The sequence below is a fragment of the Ranitomeya imitator genome, chromosome 1, assembly GCF_032444005.1.
Source record: "Ranitomeya imitator isolate aRanImi1 chromosome 1, aRanImi1.pri, whole genome shotgun sequence".
NCBI classification, from domain to species: Eukaryota; Metazoa; Chordata; class Amphibia; order Anura; family Dendrobatidae; genus Ranitomeya; species Ranitomeya imitator.
The window spans coordinates 427279062-427296443 of record NC_091282.1 but is presented as its reverse complement, the minus strand read 5'-3'; the positions used below and the strand labels follow the sequence as shown (position 1 = coordinate 427296443).

At 43.0% G+C, this 17382-nt stretch overlaps 1 protein-coding gene across 1 annotated transcript in view; it reads right to left on the bottom strand.

The window, feature by feature from the left end:
- Window positions 1-5133, bottom strand: part of LOC138657848 (uncharacterized) — a 50017-nt gene extending 44884 nt beyond the window's left edge. The window contains exons 1-2 of the mRNA XM_069745478.1: window positions 4957-5133; window positions 2257-2370 (exon numbers count right to left, since the gene is read on the bottom strand). Of these exons, the coding sequence (XP_069601579.1) occupies window positions 2257-2370; window positions 4957-5065 (223 nt within the window). The 5' untranslated portion in view covers window positions 5066-5133. The remainder of the gene's footprint in view (window positions 1-2256; window positions 2371-4956) is intronic.
- Window positions 5134-17382: the final 12249 nt, after the last annotated feature.

Here is a 17382-nt window from a genome sequence, read left to right as displayed (position 1 = left end):
TGGCATTAGTGAATGAAATGAGATATCATGTCCCAGATGTGCTCCATTTGATTCAGGCATGAGGAACGGGCAGGCCAGTCCATAGCACCAATGCCTTCATCATGCAGGAACTGCTGACACACTTCAGCCACAAAAGGCCTAGCATTATCATGCATCAGAAGGAACCATGGGTCCAGTGCACCTGCATATGTTCTCACAATGGGTCTGAGGATCTCATCCCAGTACCTAAAGGCAGTCAGGGTACTTCTGGCTAGCACATGGAGGGTTGTGTGGCCCTCCAAAGAAATGCCTACCCACACCATTACTGACCCACTGCCAAAACAGTCATGCTGGAGGATGTTGCAGGTAGCAAAACGTTCTCAATGGTGTTTCCAGACTCTATCACGTCTGTCACATGTGCTCAGTGTGAACCTGCTCTCATCCGTGAAGAGGGTGCCAATGTCGAATTTGCCAATCTTGGTGTTTTCTAGCAAATGCCAATCACCCTGCACTGTGTTGGGCTGTAAGCACAACACCCACTTGTGGACAGTGTCTGACTGGGGCCAACTTCCCACAGTAACATTGATTTGGGGGGCCTACTTTTCACCTGTATCCAAATATTACACTACCTTCATTCACAAATTTACCTATATCTATATATATAAAAGGAGTGTATGTGTGTATGTATGTGTGTATCGACGATGATGTCATAATGGTTGCATGGCGACAAAGATGTCAAAGGTTGCCATGGTGAAGATGATGTCATAATGGTTGCCATGGCGATGATTATGTGATAATAGGTTGCAATGGTGACAGTTATATCACAATGGTTGCCATAGTGACGATGATGTCATAATAGGTTGCAATGGTGACGGTTATGTCATAATGGTTGCCATGGTGATGATGATGTCATAATAGGTTGCCATGGCAAAAATGATGTCAGAATGGTTGCCATGGTGAAGATGATGTCATAATGGGTATATGGGCACGGAACTATGGGATGCAGGATGTGTGATGGGTATATGGGCACGGGACTATGGGATGGAGGATATGTATGATGGGAATATGGGCATGGAACTATGGGATGGAGGACATGTATGATGGGAAAATGAGCGCAAGACTATGAAATGGAGGATGTGTGACGGGTGTATGGGCACAGGACTATGGGATGGAGGATATGTATGATGGGTATATGGGCACAGGACTATGGAATGAAGGATATGAATGATGGGTATATGGGCACAGGACTATTGGATGTAGGATGTGTATGATGGGTATATGGGCACGGGACTATGGGATGGAGGATGTGTATGATGGGTATATGGGCACAGGACTATTGGATGTAGGATGTGTATGATGGGTATATGGGCATGGGACTATGGGATGCAGGATGTGTATGATGGGTATATGGGCACCGGACTGAGGGATGGAGGATGTGTATGATGGGTATATGGGCACCGGACTATGGGATGGAAGTTATGTATGATGGGTATATGGGCATGAGATTATGGGATGGAGGATAATCATTATAATTTGTTATAACTATAATTTGTTATAACTTACCACAGTTAGTTACTATGCAGGGGCAATGCCAGGCTCTTCAGCTAGTCTCTATATAATAATAAACTGGGTAGTTTGGTTAATGAATGATGAGATGCTGTTTATTTCTGTACAGAGTGAATCAAGTGAATTATGCCAAGTAATGCCCATACAAGTAGTGTCCATACAGTGAGATTGGGAGCCCAGATCTACACAGGGGCCCACTGGTGGATTTCCTTGTCACCCTATGAGCCAGCCCAAGCCTGCTTGTGGACCTCATGCCACCTTCATGGAGTCTGTTTCTGTTGCTGATTGTGTGCAGCTACCAAGATTCTGCAATCATTTACAGGACCATTTACAGTGTTCGATGCTAGAGAATGGTAATATATCAGTAAAAATCGGACAGCATATGGGTGGTTAGTGTGCTGTTAATTTTTTTTTCTTGCACTCATTGACTTGCATTGGTGAGTCTCGTCCAAGGGGAAACTCGCAGAATGCTGCAATTTTTCGTTATCCAGATTCTAGCTGAGAAAAAAATTGTGGATGAGCACTAAATCAGTGAATAACATTAGTCAGAGTGCAATCCGATTTTTTTTATCAGATTGCACTTGTTCTATGTATACGCAGATGGATATGAGAATTATCATGCTATGACCGTGCAATCATTACAAAAATGTGAATATCATTTGACATACATTGTGTTTCTAATCTCAATCTTTTGTTTTCAGGAAATATAACCTTTGTCAAGTTGCCTTGTTTCTTCTTTCATGCCTTTCCAGCAATTCAAAGAGGTTAGCTTGCTTGTGTAAATTCCAATCTTGTTGAAGAAAGATTCATCTTGTTTCCCTGGACCTGTAATTACATTCACAGTTAGCTCATAGAAGCAAATAAAAATGGAAATATACCCTCTTAGTCACTGTGTGAAGTCCACTGTAAAGTCAGAGATCATGAATAGAATGTAGCATTTGGCAAAAATATATAAGTAAAAGTGTCTCTAGGATATGTCATCACGTTATAATCCATAGGTGTCTGATCACTGTGAACTTCATCTATCCTGAAAAGGAGGGCGCAGTAGTATTAGCTAAAGAAATTATCCGTGACTTTGGCTATTTTTTCATATTGGGCTAAGAATTTACAGGCAGGTAATTGTTAACTACACCGCTCATCAAAGTTGCCAAGTGTCATTGAGGGCAGCATGATTTGGTGACTCTGATGAGCCGTGAAGTTACTGACATCACCACTGTTCAGAGTCGCCTGATTTGGCGGGAGTCGGCAGCTTGAATTCTGTACTGCAACCTGTGGAGTGCTTCATAGGTCACTCCCGGTCATGTCTCACGAGCAATGACGTTACTGAATTACTGACATCATTGCTTGTGCGACAAGTGGTCTATGAAATGTCGTTTTCAGAGTGTCGCTCCATAGGTTGCTGTACAGAATCGGTGGAAGTCGTGGGAACGTCATGGATTACATTGGAGCTGTGTGGATTATTTTTTAATAATACATTGGTGAATGAGGGACTGTTTCTTGTTTTTATTTGCTTACCTCTCTTTTTATGTCTTTCATGTTTTGTTTTCAATAAACTGGACTAGAGTCGGGGGGTGGTTCTTTAAACTTACTGGGTTAGTAATGGAGGGGTATCTGATAGACGCCTCTTCATTACTAACAACAAAGCTTGATGCCAGCTGACATTACACAGCTGACTTCAACCCCGGAAACCAAAAAGGTCAGGGGATGTGCCACAATTGGCGCATCTAATGTTATGTGCCAATTCTAGGGCAGCTGGGGGCTTGTATTTTCAGTCTGGGAAGACACCAATAATCAGGACCTTTCCCAGCCTTTTAATATAAGCCTACAGCTGTCTGCTTTATCCTTGCTGGCTATCCAAAATAGGGGGGACCCCCACATTATGTTTTATATTTATTTATTAGGTTAAATAAGGCTAATCATTAGTGATGAGCGAATATACTCATTACTCGAGATTTCTTGAGCATACTCGGGGGTCCTCCGAGTATTTTTTAGTGCTTGGAGATTTAGTTTTCCTCACCTCAGCTGAATGATTTACATCTGTTAGCCAGCATAATTACATGTGGGGGTTGCCTGGTTGCTAGGGAATCGCCACATGTACTTATGCTGGCTAACAAATGTAAAACATTCAGCTGCGGCAAGAAAAACTAAATCTCGAGCACTAAAAAATACTCGGAGGACCACCGAGCATGCTCGACAAAATCTCGAGTAACGAGTATATTCGCTCATCACTAGTGTTTAGACTTATTTAACCTAATAAATAAATATTGCATTGTCAAGTGTCATCCGCTTCTCACATCAAATCACAGCAAGCTGCTATTTAGGCTGCCGTCACACTAGCATAATTTGGTCAGTGGGTGGGCCAAAACCAGGAGTGGGTGATAAATGCAGAAGTGGTGCATATGTTTCTGTTAGGCTACTTTCACACTAGCGTCGGATTCGGCCCGTCGCATTGCGTCGGGCCGACATTCCGACGCTAGCGTTTGTTGTGCCGCACAACAGGTGCAGCGGATGCATTTCTCCGGCGCATCCGCTGCCCCATTGTAAGGTGCGGAGAGGTGGTGGCGGAAAAAGCGGTCCGTCGGCTGCAAAAAACGTTACATTTAACGTTTTTTGCTCCCGGCGGTTCGCCACAATACGGCGCAACCGTCGCAAGACGGTTGCAATGTGTGTCAATACGTCGCAATGCATCGGTAATGTAACTCTATGGGGCAAAAACGCATCCTGCAAACAACTTTGCAGGATGCGTTTTTTCCCCTAAACGACGCATTGCGACGTATTAAAAAAAACGCCAGTGTGAAAGTAGCCTTATACTTTTCTTCTATTTGTTCCACTCCTGTTTTTGGCTTACAACTACTGATGTAAAATACTGACCAAATACTGCTAGTGTGACGGCAGCCTTATTCCTCAATTTGATTAGAGCTGAGAAATAACTCCCAGATGAGCACTGACTGATTTACTAACATTTGTCTGAGTGCAATGATGTTTTCTCACATTGCACTCCTCCGTATTATATGCTAATGTGAGCAAGCCCTTATACTTTTCCTATGACTGTTCCACTCCTGGTTCTAGCTTACAATACAATGAGGTGAAAAAATCCCCAAATAGTCTATGTGTCTGTTCACCACTCTGAGCATTGTACTCTTCAGAGAAGTGGTGTGACTGATTTGTGGATGTCTCAGAACCCAACCCAGACTGCTACATATCATAAAATATTACATGCAAAAAACATTAAGTGACTTCTTAGCAGTCATCTCATTATCTGTGGGCCATATGGCTTCTGTAAACCATATCTAAACTTAGCAAAATAAAAGTTCAGACCAAACAGCTGCCCACATTATGTACAGAAAAGAGAATACAAGAATCTTCTATCATAAAACAGAAATAGAGAAACGTTTTATACAAGACACTTACTTTCAACTGAATCATTATCTATAGTAATACTCTTGATTATATACGATGGGTGAATTTTCAGATCATTGAATAGATTGGTAGCACTCCCAGGCAGATCAGAATGTAACATTACTGTGGATAAACAGGGTTCACTGTCACTTCTGTATGAGATTCCAGATGTCTGCGAAGTAGATGGTATTGCATCCTTTCCCCAGGTTTCTATAAAAGAAAGACATTAAAATTCTAATATATACAGTGCCTTGTGAAAGTATTCGGCTCCCTGGAACTTTTCAACCTTTTCCTACATATCATGCTTCAAACATAAAGATACCAAATGTAAATTTTTGGTGAAGAATCAACAACAAGTGGAACACAATTGTGAAGTTGAACGAAATTTATTGGTTATTTAAAAATTTTGTGGAAATTCAAAAACTGAAAAGTGGGGCGTGCAATATTATTCGGCCCCTTTAACTTAACCCCTTTACCCCCAAGGGTGGTTTGCACGTTAATGACCAGGCCAATTTTTACAATTCTGACCACTGTCCCTTTATGAGGTTATAACTCCGAAACGCTTCAACGGATCCTGGTGATTCTGACATTGTTTTCTCGTGACATATTGTACTTCATGATAGTGGTAAAATTTCTTTGATAGTACCTGCGTTTATTTGTGAAAAAAACGGAAATTTGGCGAAAATTTTGAAAATTTCGCAATTTTCAAACTTTGAATTTTTATGCAATTAAATCACAGAGATATGTCACACAAAATACTTAATAAGTAACATTTCCCACATGTCTCCTTTACATCAGCATAATTTTGGAACCAATTTTTTTTTTGTTAGGGAGTTATAAGGGTTAAAAGTTGACCAGCAATTTCTCATTTTTACAACACCATTTTTTTTTAGGGACCACGTCTCATTTGAAGTCATTTTGAGGGGTCTATATGATAGAAAATGCCCAAGTGTGACACCATTCTAAAAACTGCACCCCTCAAGGTGCTCAAAACCACATTCAAGAAGTTTATTAACCCTTCAGGTGTTTAATAGGAATTTTTGGAATGTTTAAATAAAAATGAACATTTAACTTTTTTACACAAAAAATTTACTTCAGCTCCAATTTGTTTTATTTTACCAAGGGTAACAGGAGAAATTGGACCCAAAAAGTTGTTGTCCAATTTGTCCTGAGTACGCTGATACCCCATATGTGGCAGTAAACCACTGTTTGGGCGCATGGGAGAGCTCGGAAGGGAAGGAGCGCTATTTGACTTTTCAATGCAAAATTGACAGGAATTGAGATGGGACGCCATGTTGCGTTTGGAGAGCCACTGATGTGCCTAAACATTGAAACCCCCCACAAGTGACACCATTTTGGAAAGTAGACCCCCTAAGGAACTTATCTGGATGTGTGGTGAGCACTTTGACCCACCAAGTGCTTCACAGAAGTTTATAATGCAGAACCGTAAAAATAAAAAATCATATTTTTTCACAAAAATTATATTTTTGCCCCCAATTTTTTATTTTTCCAAGGGTAAGAGAAGAAATTGGACCTCAAAAGTTGTTGTCCAATTTGTCCCGAGTACGCTGATACCCCATATGTGGCAGTAAACCACTGTTTGGGCGCACGGGAGAGCTCGGAAGGGAAGGAGCGCTGTTTGACTTTTCAATGCAAAATTGACAGGAATTGAGATGGGACGCCATGTTGCGTTTGGAGAGCCACTGATGTGCCTAAACATTGAAACCCCCCACAAGTGACACCATTTTGGAAAGTAGACCCCCTAAGGAACTTATCTGGATGTGTGGTGAGCACTTTGATCCACCAAGGGCTTCACAGAAGTTTATAATGCAGAGCCATAAAAATAAAACAAAATTTTTTTCCCACAAAAATTATTTTTTAGCCCCCAGTTTTGTATTTTCCCTAGGGTAACAGGAGAAATTGGACCCCAAAAGTTGTTGTCCAATTTGTCCTGAGTACGCTGATACCCCATATGTGGGGGGGAACCACCGTTTGGGCGCATGGGAGGGTTCGGAAGGGAAGGAGCGCCATTTGGAATGCAGACTTAGATGGAATGGTCTGCAGGCGTCACATTGCGTTTGCAGAGCCCCTAATGTACCTAAACAGTAGAAACCCCCCACAAGTGACACCATTTTGGAAAGTAGACCCCCTAAGGAACTCATCTTGATGTGTTGTGAGAGCTTTGAACCCCCAAGTATTTCACTACAGTTTATAACGCAGAGCCATGCAAATAAAAAATATTTTTTTTTCCACAAAAATTATATTTTAGCCCCCAGTTTTGTATTTTTCCAAGGTTAGCAGGAGAAATTGGACCCTAAATGTTGTTGTCCAATTTGTCCTGAGTACGCTGATACCCAATATGTGGGGGGAACCACCGTTTGGGCGCATGGGAGGGCTCGGAAGGGAAGGAGCATCATTTGGAATGCAGACTTAGATGGATTGGTCTGCAGGCGTCACATTGCGTTTGCAGAGCCCCTAATGTACCTAAACAGTAGAAACCCCCCACAAGTGACCCCATATTGGAAACTAGACCCCTCAATGAACTTATCTAGATGTGTTGTGAGAACTTTGAACCCCCAAGTGTTTCACTACAGTTTATAACGCAGAGCCGTGAAAATAAAAAATCTTTTTGTTTTCCCACAAAAATTATTTTTTAGCCCCCAGTTTTGTATTTTCCCAAGGGTAACAGGAGAAATTGGTCCACAAAAGTTGTTGTCCAATTTGTCCTGAGTACGCTGATACCCCATATGTTGGGGTAAACCCCTGTTTGGGCACACAGGAGAGCTCGGAAGGGAAGGAGCACTGTTTTACTTTTTCAACGCAGAATTGGCTGGAATTGAGATCGGACGCCATGTCGTGTTTGGAGAGCCCCTGATGTGCCGAAACAGTGGAAACCCCCCAATTATAACTGAAACCCTAATCTAAACACACCCCTAACCCTAATTCCAACGGTAACCCTAACCACACCTCTAACCCTGACACACCCCTAACCCTAATCCCAACCCTATTCCCAACTGTAAATGTAATCTAAACCCTAACCCTAACTTTAGCCCCAACCCTAACTGTAGCCCCAACCCTAACCCTAACCCTAGCCCTAACCCTAGCCCTAACCCTAGCCCTAACCCTAACCCTAACCCTAGCCCTAACCCTAACCCTAGCCCTAACCCTAGCCCTAACCCTAGCCCTAACCCTAGCCCTAACCCTAGCCCTAACCCTAGCCCTAGCCCTAACCCTAGCCCTAACCCTAGCCCTAACCCTAACCCTAGCCCTAGCCCTAACCCTAGCCCTAACCCTAGCCCTAGCCCTAACCCTAGCCCTAACCCTAGCCCTAACCCTAACCCTAACCCTAATCCTAGCCCTAACCCTAGCCCTAATGGGAAAATGGAAATAAATACATTTTTTTTTATTTTTCCCTAACTAAGGGGGTGATGAAGGGGGGTTTGATTTACTTTTATAGCGAGTTTTTTAGCGGATTTTTATGATTGGCAGCCGTCACACACTGAAAGACCCTTTTTATTGCAAAAAATATTTTTTGCAATACCACATTTTGAGAGCTATAATTTTTCCATATTTTGGTCCACAGAGTCATGTGAGGTCTTGTTTTTTGCGGGACGAGTTGACGTTTTTATTGAAAACATTTTTGGGCACGTGACTTTTTTTATCGCTTTTTATTCCGATTTTTGTGAGGAAGAATGACCAAAAGCCAGCTATTCATGAATTTCTATTGGGGGAGGCGTTTATACCGTTCCGCGTTTGGTAAAATTGATAAATCAGTTTTATTCTTCGGGTCAGTACGATTACAGCGATACCTCATTTATATCATTTTTTTATGGTTTGGTGCTTTTATACGATAAAAACTATTTTACAGAAAAAATAATTATTTTTGCATCGCTTTATTCTCAGGACTATAACTTTTTTATTTTTTTGCTGATGATGCTGTATGGCGGCTCTTTTTTTGCGGGACAATATGACGCTTTCAGCGGTACCATGGTTATTTATATCTGTCCTTTTGATCGCGTGTTATTCCACTTTTTGTTCGGCGGTATGATAATAAAGCGTTGTTTTTTGCCTCGTTTTTTTTTTTTTTTCTTACGGTGTTTACTGAAGGGGTTAACTAGTGGGACAGTTTTATAGGTCGGGTCATTACGGACGCGGCGATACTAATTATATGTACTTTTATTGTTTTTTTTTTTTTATTTAGATGAAGAAATGTATTTATGGGAATAATATTTTTTTTTTTTTTTCATTATTTTGGAATATTTTTTTTTATTTTTTTTACACATTTGGAAAATTTTTTTTTTACTTTTTTACTTTGTCCCAGGGGGGGACATCACAGATCAGTGATCTGACAGTTTGCACAGCACTCTGTCAGATCACTGATCTGACATGCAGCGCTGCAGCCTTCACAGTGCCTGCTCTAAGCAGGCTCTGTGAAGCCACCTCCCTCCCTGCAGGACCCGGATCCGTGGCCATCTTGGATCCGGGGCTCGAGCAGGGAGGGAGGTGAGGAGACCCTCGCAGCAACGCGATCACATCGCGTTGCTGCGGGGGGCTCAGGGAAGCCCGCAGGGAGCCCCCTCCCTGCGCGGTGCTTCCCTGCACCGCCGGCACATCGCGATCATCTTTGATCGCGGTGTGCCAGGGGTTAATGTGCCGGGGGCGGTCCGTGACCGCTCCTGGCACATAGTGCCGGATGTCAGCTGCGATAAGCAGCTGACACCCGGCCGCGATCGGCCGCGCTCCCCCCGTGAGCGCGGCCGATCGGCTATGACGTACTATCCCGTCCAGGGTCAGATAAGCCCAGGGCACCTCGACGGGATAGTACGTCTAAGGTCACAGAGGGGTTAAAGACGTTGTCCACTACTATAACTTTTTTTTTCATAAAGCTTGCTATTATGTGCCACTGAAAACATCCATTGTGTTTATTTTAGCAATATTACCTTTTATCATACTGTAGCAGCACATCTTCAGTGCTGGATCCAGCTCTCATGGGGTTAATCGACAACTTCTTTTCTCCTGACTTATTGTGCTCTAATACTACAAGTTCCATGATGCATTGCACTTGCCTCTATGCTTGAACCTACCACACCCACTCCAAAACACACCCAAACCACTCCCTCTATCTTCAAAAAGATTTATGATGTCATTTCTGTCCAACTTCCTCTTTTACATTTGTCCAACCCACACTCCATTACAGATAGATAGATAGATAGATAGATAGATAGATAGATAGATCGATAGATAGATAGATATGGGATAGATAGATAGATAGATAGATAGATAGATAGATAGATAGCTATGGGATAGATAGATAGATAGATAGATAGATAGATAGATAGATAGATAGATAGATAGATAGATATATCCATAGATATATCTATCCAGATATATCTATAGATAGATAACTGAATAGATAGATGTATGCATCTATAGATCTATCTATATGTAGATCTATCTATCCATCTCATCTATCATCTATCTGTCTATCTGTGTGTGTAATGGAGTGTGGGTTGGACAAATGTAAAAAAGGAGGCTGGACAATAAAGACATCACAAATCTTTTTTTTTGTTCAATAATACATCTTTCTTTAGCTTTCAAAAATGCATACAAAAACGCACCAAAAACTGCATCAAAACCAGTTTGCATCAAAAACCAGTTTGCATCAAAAACGCATTAAAACCGCACCAAAAACTGCATCAAAACTGTGCAAAACACACACCGAAAACTGCATCAAAACCACGCAAAAAAGGGACCAAAAACTGCATCAAAAACGCATCAAAATCCGCACCAATAACTGCATCAAAACCAGTTTGCATCAAAAAACAGTTTGCATCAAAACTGCACCAAAAACTGCATCAAAACCTCCCAAAAACCGCATCAAAAACTGCATCAAAACTGCGCAAAAACTCACCAAAAACTGCATCAAAACCGCACAAAAAAAGGACCAAAAACTGCACAAAAATGCATCAAAACTGCACCAAAAACTGAATCAAAACCACGCAAAACGCACAAAAACCGCATCAAAGCTGCGCAAAAAAATGACCAAAAACTGCATCAAAACCGAATGAAAAATGCACCAAAACCAGACCAAAAACTGCACCCAAAACTGCGCAAAAACGCATAAAAAAACGCACCAAAATCTGCATCAAAACAGCACCAAAAACTGAATCAAACCCGCGCGAAAAAACACATCAACACCACGTAAAAAAGCGCATCAAAAACCGCATCAAAACAGTGCAAAAATGCAGCTGCGTTTTATGCCAGGAGATGCAGATTTCGTGCAGAAAATTCTGCACCCAAATCTGCAACATGTGCACACAGCATAAAACTGACCTGCCATTATAATTCTCCAGGTCATTACGAGTTCATAGAAACCAAACAAGTCTAGGTTATTTTTTATCTAAGTGGTGAAATAAAATTCCAAACTTTGCTAAAAAAAAATAATTACACCATTTTCCGATACCCGTAGTGGCTATATTTTCTGACATATCGGGCTTGGTGAGGGATAATTTTTTGAGTGCTGAGCTGACGTTTTTATTGATACCACATTTGTGCAGATACGTTCTTTTGTTTCATTTTAATGCAATGTCGTGGCGACCAAAAAAACTTAATTTTGGCTTTTGATTTTTTTCTTGCTACGCGGTTTAGCAATCATGTACATTTTTTTTAATTTTTTTTATTGAAAACTGCTGACATGTTGCGGCTTTGAAGTGGGCTCACCGCCGAAGCCCACCTCAAAGCGGGGGATTCTGTCAGCTGACGTACTATTCCCTCAGCTGGCAGAAAGAGGTTAATGAACAATGTTTCAGTAAAAAAAAAATGAAAAAAAGGCAATTATCTGCGCCAGAAGGGGAAACCGACGGCCGGGGACCAATATTTGTAGCCTAGGAAGGGGTTAATACGGGCAGCACGGTGGCGCAGTGGTTAGCACTGCAGCCTTGCAGCGCTGGAGTCCTGGGTTCTAATCCCACCCAGGACAACATCTGCAAATAGTTTGCATGTTCTCTATGTGTTTGCATGGGTTTCCTCCGGGTACTCCGGTTTCCTCGCACATTCCAAAGACATACTGATAGGGAATTTAGATGATAATGTATGCAAACTGTAAAGCGCTGCGGAATATGTTAGCACTATATAAAGATCATTATTATTATACCCATGACCCCCCCCCCCAGGCTATGAATATCAGCCCGCAGCTGTCTGTGTAACCTTTACTGGCTATTAAAAAAGGGGGACCCCCAAAAAATGACATGGGGTCCCCCTATATTTTATAGCCAGAAAGGCTACACAAACAGCTGCGGGCTGATATTCCTAGCCTAGAGAGGGGCTATGGATATGGCCCCTCTCCGGGCTACAAATACCAGCCCGGAACCGCCCCAGAAATGGTGCATCTGTAAGATGGACATGGGGTAATAAGGGGTTAATGTCACCTTGCTATTGTAAGGTGACATTAAGCCTGGTGAATAATGGAGAGGTGTAAATAAGACACCTATCCATTATTAATCCTATAGTAGTGAAGGGGTTAAAAAAAATTAAAGATACAGCCAGAAAAAAATATTTTATTATTCTTAGTTTAACCATGCTTACCATACTCGATCGCCTGCAAAAAAATTAAAATAATAAACCAACCATATACTACCTGTCCGCAGTAGTCCAATTAATAACAAATGTCCCACGATGGTCTCCCCTATAGAACAGTGACATCGGGTGATGTCACTGCTCTACAGGGCCTTCAGTGACACACTAACAGGAGACAATGGCTCCTGCAGTGCATCACTGAAGAGGTTACCTCAGTTCAGGGTCTAACTTTATGGCAAAGCTGTGTGAGAATTTTCCCACACAGCAGTGCCACAAGTGAGACTAGGTTCTATTTTCTCACAGGGGCGTAGAAATACATTGTGAGGAAAACATTGTGGAAGGATACCTTCCTTCATTGTATTCATGGAGCCCCTGGAGAGCGGTCACATCAGCTGATGCTGCTGCTCTCCACAGGAGATCATCGTAGGACACTCGTTTTAATTGGATTTCTGTGGCTCAGGGAGTATAGTGTTTGTTTATTATTTTAATATTTTTTACAGGTCACACTGGCTTTGGGGATCGAGGTGACAAGGTGATGGTGCGTATATACTCTGTGTTTTATGTACTGCATGTCTATATGTATGCACTGTATGTCTATATGTATATTGTATGTATGTACTGTATGTAGCATGGTGCATGGTGCATGTCATATGGTGCATGTTGTATGTCACATGTTGCATGCCGCATGGTGCATGTTGTATGTTGTATGTCGCGTGGTGCATGTCCCATGTTGTATGTTGCATGGTGCATGTCGCATGTTGTATGTCAAATGTTTCATGTCGTATGGTGCATGTTGTATGTTGCATGTTGTATGTCGCATGGTGCATGTAGCATGGTGCATGTTGTATGTTGCATGTCGCATGGTGCATGGTGTATGTACTGTATATGTGTATGTGTTTTTTTTAAAATTCAACACATTAGCCGGATGATGGGACTGCTACGGTCCCTGTTATGATCTGGTGGCCTAGGAGCAGCATGAGACGTACTCTCGAGAGGGTGGTACCTGTACTGACCGCAGACCCTGAACTTAGCACCGCAACTAGAAGTAGCAATGGGATGTACCTAACACTCCTTAGACACCTCGACACAGCCTAAGGACTAACTTCCCCTAAAGATAGAAACGGGAAAACTATCTTGCCTCAGAGAAAATCCCCAAAGGATAGACAGCCCCCCACAAATATTGACTGTGAGAGGAGAGGGAAATGACATACGCAGACTGAAATCAGGATTTAGCAAAGGAGGCCATTCTAGCTAAAAAGAAAGAATAGGACAGAGTACTATGCGGTCAGTATTAAAACACTAGAAAATATCCACCACAGAAAATATAAATCTCCACATCTGACTAAAGACATGGAGGGTATATCTGCATCTCCAGAGATAAAGCTTGGCTGCAAAAAATCCTTACACAGACAAAGCTGGACAAGACCAAACAAGAAAATGCACTGAACTATAAGGCCCACAGCATGTGGGCAGCAAAAACAAGCAGAGCTTATCTTTGTTGAAATGAACAGCAAAACAGGAGAGACCAGGCTGGATGTGAATCCTCCAAAAACAATGGACAACTGGCACTGACTAAAGGATCAAGCAAGACTAAATAGCCCAGTCCAAATTGCAATAAGTGAACACACCTGATAAATGCTGCGATCCAAAGACAGCAGCACTACCACTCATAACCACCGGAGGGAGCCCAAGAGCAGAATTCACAACAGTACCCCCCCTTGAGGAGGGGTCACCGAACCCTCACCAGAGCCCCCAGGCCAATCAGGACGAGCCAAATGAAAGGCACGAACCAAATCGTCAGCATGAACATCGGAGGCAACAACCCACGAATTATCCTCCTGGCCATAACCCTTCCATTTGACAAGATACTGAAGCTTCCGCCTCGAAAAACGAGAATCCAAAATCTTCTCAACCACATACTCCAACTCCCCATCAATCAACACCGGGGCCGGAGGATCAACAGAGGGAACAACGGGCACCACATACTTCCGCAACAAAGATCTATGGAAAACATTATGGATGGAAAAAGAGGCTGGAAGGGCCAAACGAAAAGACACTGGATTGATAATCTCAGAAATCCTATAAGGACCAATAAACCGAGGCTTGAACTTAGGGGAAGAAACCTTCATAGGAACATGACGGGAAGACAACCAGACCAATTCCCCAACCCGAAGCCGGGAACCAACACACCGACGATGGTTAGCAAAACGCTGAGCCTCCTCCTGAGACAACACCAAATTGTCCACCACATGAGCCCAAATTTGCTGCAGCCTGTCAACCACAGAATCCACGCCAGGGAAATCAGAAGGCACAACCTGCCCTGAAGAAAAACGAGGATGAAAACCAAAATTACAAAAAAAAGGCGAAACCAAGGTAGCAGAACTAGCCCGATTATTAAGGGCAAACTTGGCCAATGGCAAGAAAGCCACCCAATCATCCTGATCAGCAGACACAAAGCATCTCAAATAAGTTTCCAAAGTCTGATTAGTTCGATCGGTTTGGCCATTTGTCTGAGGATGAAATGCGGAAGAAAAAGACAAAACAATGCCCAGCCTAGCACAAAAGGCCCGCCAAAACCTAGAAACAAACTGGGAACCTCTATCGGACACAATATTCTCCGGAATGCCATGCAAACGAACCACATGCTGAAAAAACAACGGAACCAAATCAGAAGAGGAAGGCAATTTAGGCAAAGGTATCAAATGAACCATCTTAGAAAACCGGTCACAAACCACCCAGATAACCGACATCCTCTGGGAAACCGGAAGATCTGAAATAAAATCCATAGAAATATGCGTCCAAGGTCTCTCAGGGACCGGCAAAGGCAGAAGCAACCCACTAGCGCGGGAACAGCAAGGCTTGGCCCGCGCACAAGTCCCACAGGACTGCACAAAAGAACGCACATGCCGCGACAAAGAAGGCCACCAAAGGACCAACCAACAAAATCTCTGGTACAAAAAATCCCAGGATGGCCAGCCAACACAGAACAATGAACCTCAGAAATCACTTTACTAGTCCATCTATCAGGAACAAACAGTTTCCCCACTGGACAGCGGTCAGGTTTATTAGCCTGAAATTCCTGAAGAACCCGTCGTAAATCAGGGGAGATGGCAGAAAGAATCACCCCTTCCTTCAGAATGCCGACCGGCTTAAGGACCCCAGGAGAATCAGGCAAAAAACTCCTAGAGAGGGCATCAGCCTTAACATTCTTAGAACCCGGAAGATACGAGATCACAAAATCAAAATGAGAGAAAAACAGGGACCATCGAGCCTGTCTAGGATTCAGCCGTTTGGCAGACTCGAGGTAAATCAGATTCTTATGATCGGTCAGGACCACAATACGGTGCTTGGCCCCCTCAAGCCAATGTTGCCACTCCTCAAATGCCCACTTCATAGCCAACAACTCCCAATTGCCGACATCATAATTGCGTTCTGCAGATGAAAACTTCCGAGAAAAGAAGGCACACGGTTTCATCAAGGAACCATCAGAATTAGGGTTGAGCGAAACGGGTCGAACATTTTCAAAAGTCGCCGACTTTTGGCTAAGTCGGGGTTTCATGAAACCCGATCCGACCCCTGTGCGGGGTCGGCCATGCGGTACGCGACTTTCGCGCCAAAGTCGCGTTTCAATGACGCGAAAAGCGCCATTTCTCAGCCAATGAAGGTAAACGCAGAGTGTGGGCAGCGTGATGACATAGGTCCTGGTCCCCACCATCTTAGAGAAGGGCATTGCAGTGATTGGCTTGCTGTCTGCGACGTCACAGGGGCTATAAAGAGGCATTCCCGCCGACCGCCATCTTACTGCTGCTGATCTGAGCTTAGGGAGAGGTTGCTGCCGCTTTGTCAGAAGCAGGTATAGCGTTAGGCAGGGTCCATTAACCACAAAACCGCTTGTGCTGCAGCGATTTGCACTGTCCAACACCACCCTCGGTGTGCAGGGACAGTGGAAGTTTTTTTGTTTTTTTTTTTCCCCTCAGCGCTGTAGCTCATTGGGCTGCCCTAGAAGGCTCCCTGATAGCTGCATTGCTGTGTGTACGCCGCTGTGCAAACCAACTGCTTTTTTCAAAGCACAAATCCTCTTGTTCCTTCCTTTCTGCACAGCTATCTTTTTTGTTTGTCCACACTTTTTATTTCATTTGTGCATCAGTCCACTCCTTATTGCTGCCTGCCATACCTGGCTGAGATTACTGCAGGCAGGGAGATAGTAGCTGCCTGCCATACCTGGCTGAGATTACTGCAGGCAGGGAGATAGTAATTGTAGGACATTCCCTGTTTTTTTTTTTTTTTTTTTTTTTGGTGGGAGATTAAGATTGGCAATTTGGCATTTCTGCTAGAGTGCCATCCCTGTGTGTGCCATCTCTCTCACATAGTGGGCCATAGAAAGCCTTTTCATTTTTCTGTATTTTTTTTTGTGGGGTGTATAAATTCTCCCTGATAAAAATACAGTGGGAGATTAATATTGGCCTTTGGGCTTGTGTGCCAGTCCTGAGTGTGCCATCTCTCTCACAAATAGTGGGCCATAGAAAGCCTATTTTATTTTTTTTTGGGTTTTATAAATTCTCCCTGAAAAAAAGGGAGATTAATATTGGCCTCTGGGCTTGTGTGCCAGTCCTGAGCGTGCCATCTGTGCCAGCCCTGAGCGTGCCATCTCTCTCACAAATAGTGGGCCATAGAAAGCCTATTTAATTTTTTTTTTGGTTTTATAAATTCTCCCTGAAAAAAAGGGAGATTAATATTGGCCTCTGGGCTTGTGTGCCAGTTGTGAGCGTGCCATCTGTGCCAGTCCTGAGCGTGCCATCTCTCTCACAAATAGTGGGCCATAGAAAGCCTATTTAATTTTTTTTTTGTTTTATAAATTTTCCC